Source organism: Cystoisospora suis, assembly GCF_002600585.1.
Source record: "Cystoisospora suis strain Wien I chromosome Unknown contig_10307, whole genome shotgun sequence".
NCBI classification, from domain to species: domain Eukaryota; phylum Apicomplexa; class Conoidasida; order Eucoccidiorida; family Sarcocystidae; genus Cystoisospora; species Cystoisospora suis.
The window spans coordinates 1-533 of NW_027163080.1; the positions used below are offsets into that span (position 1 = coordinate 1).

Genomic DNA, 533 nt, shown 5'->3' on the forward strand with positions numbered 1-533 from the left:
GCCTAGGTCTCCTCCTCCTCCTCTTCTTCCCGACCGTTCATCCTCGGCTTTCTGAAGAAGAGGAGGAGGAGGAGACCTAGGCGTGTATGACGGGGATCGGGCGGGGCTGGTGTCACCCCGGCTAACAGGAGACGGCCAGGTGTCGCCTGCCGCCTCACCACGGTCTCCGCGAAGCCCCAGCAAGAGAGGGCAACTGCCCGTGCCTCCGTCTCTAGCGAAGAAGAAGATGAGCGGTAAGCGCCCAGAGTCTTCTATAACGTCATCTGGTCCGTCTGCCTCAAAACCTTCTCCTCCGCCTCTTCTTGCTTCTCCGCTGGACGCCACCGCGCCCGGGGTTCGAGAGTCACTCCTTCGTGTATCACCGTCTTCACCCTCACTCACTCTGTCATCATCCTCGGCCTCGTCCCCGCTATTATCATCTTCTGGTGCGCCCCTCCTCTCAGCCGGGGAGCGCGGTTTCGTGTCTTCAGAGGCAGCTCATCCGCCTGCTGCCAAGGAGCACGGCCGGGCACAACATGAAAAGTCACAGGTAA

The 533-nt window shown here is 61.0% G+C and overlaps 1 protein-coding gene across 1 annotated transcript; it reads left to right on the plus strand.

Annotated features, from left to right (window-relative positions):
• Positions 1-58: 58 nt before the first annotated feature.
• CSUI_011234 (uncharacterized protein) lies at positions 59-526 on the plus strand (the record flags this gene model as incomplete). The annotated part of the gene is made up of 1 exon (XM_068071335.1): positions 59-526. A coding segment is annotated over exon 1 (300 nt), but the record flags the coding sequence as incomplete, so codon positions are not given.
• Positions 527-533: the final 7 nt, after the last annotated feature.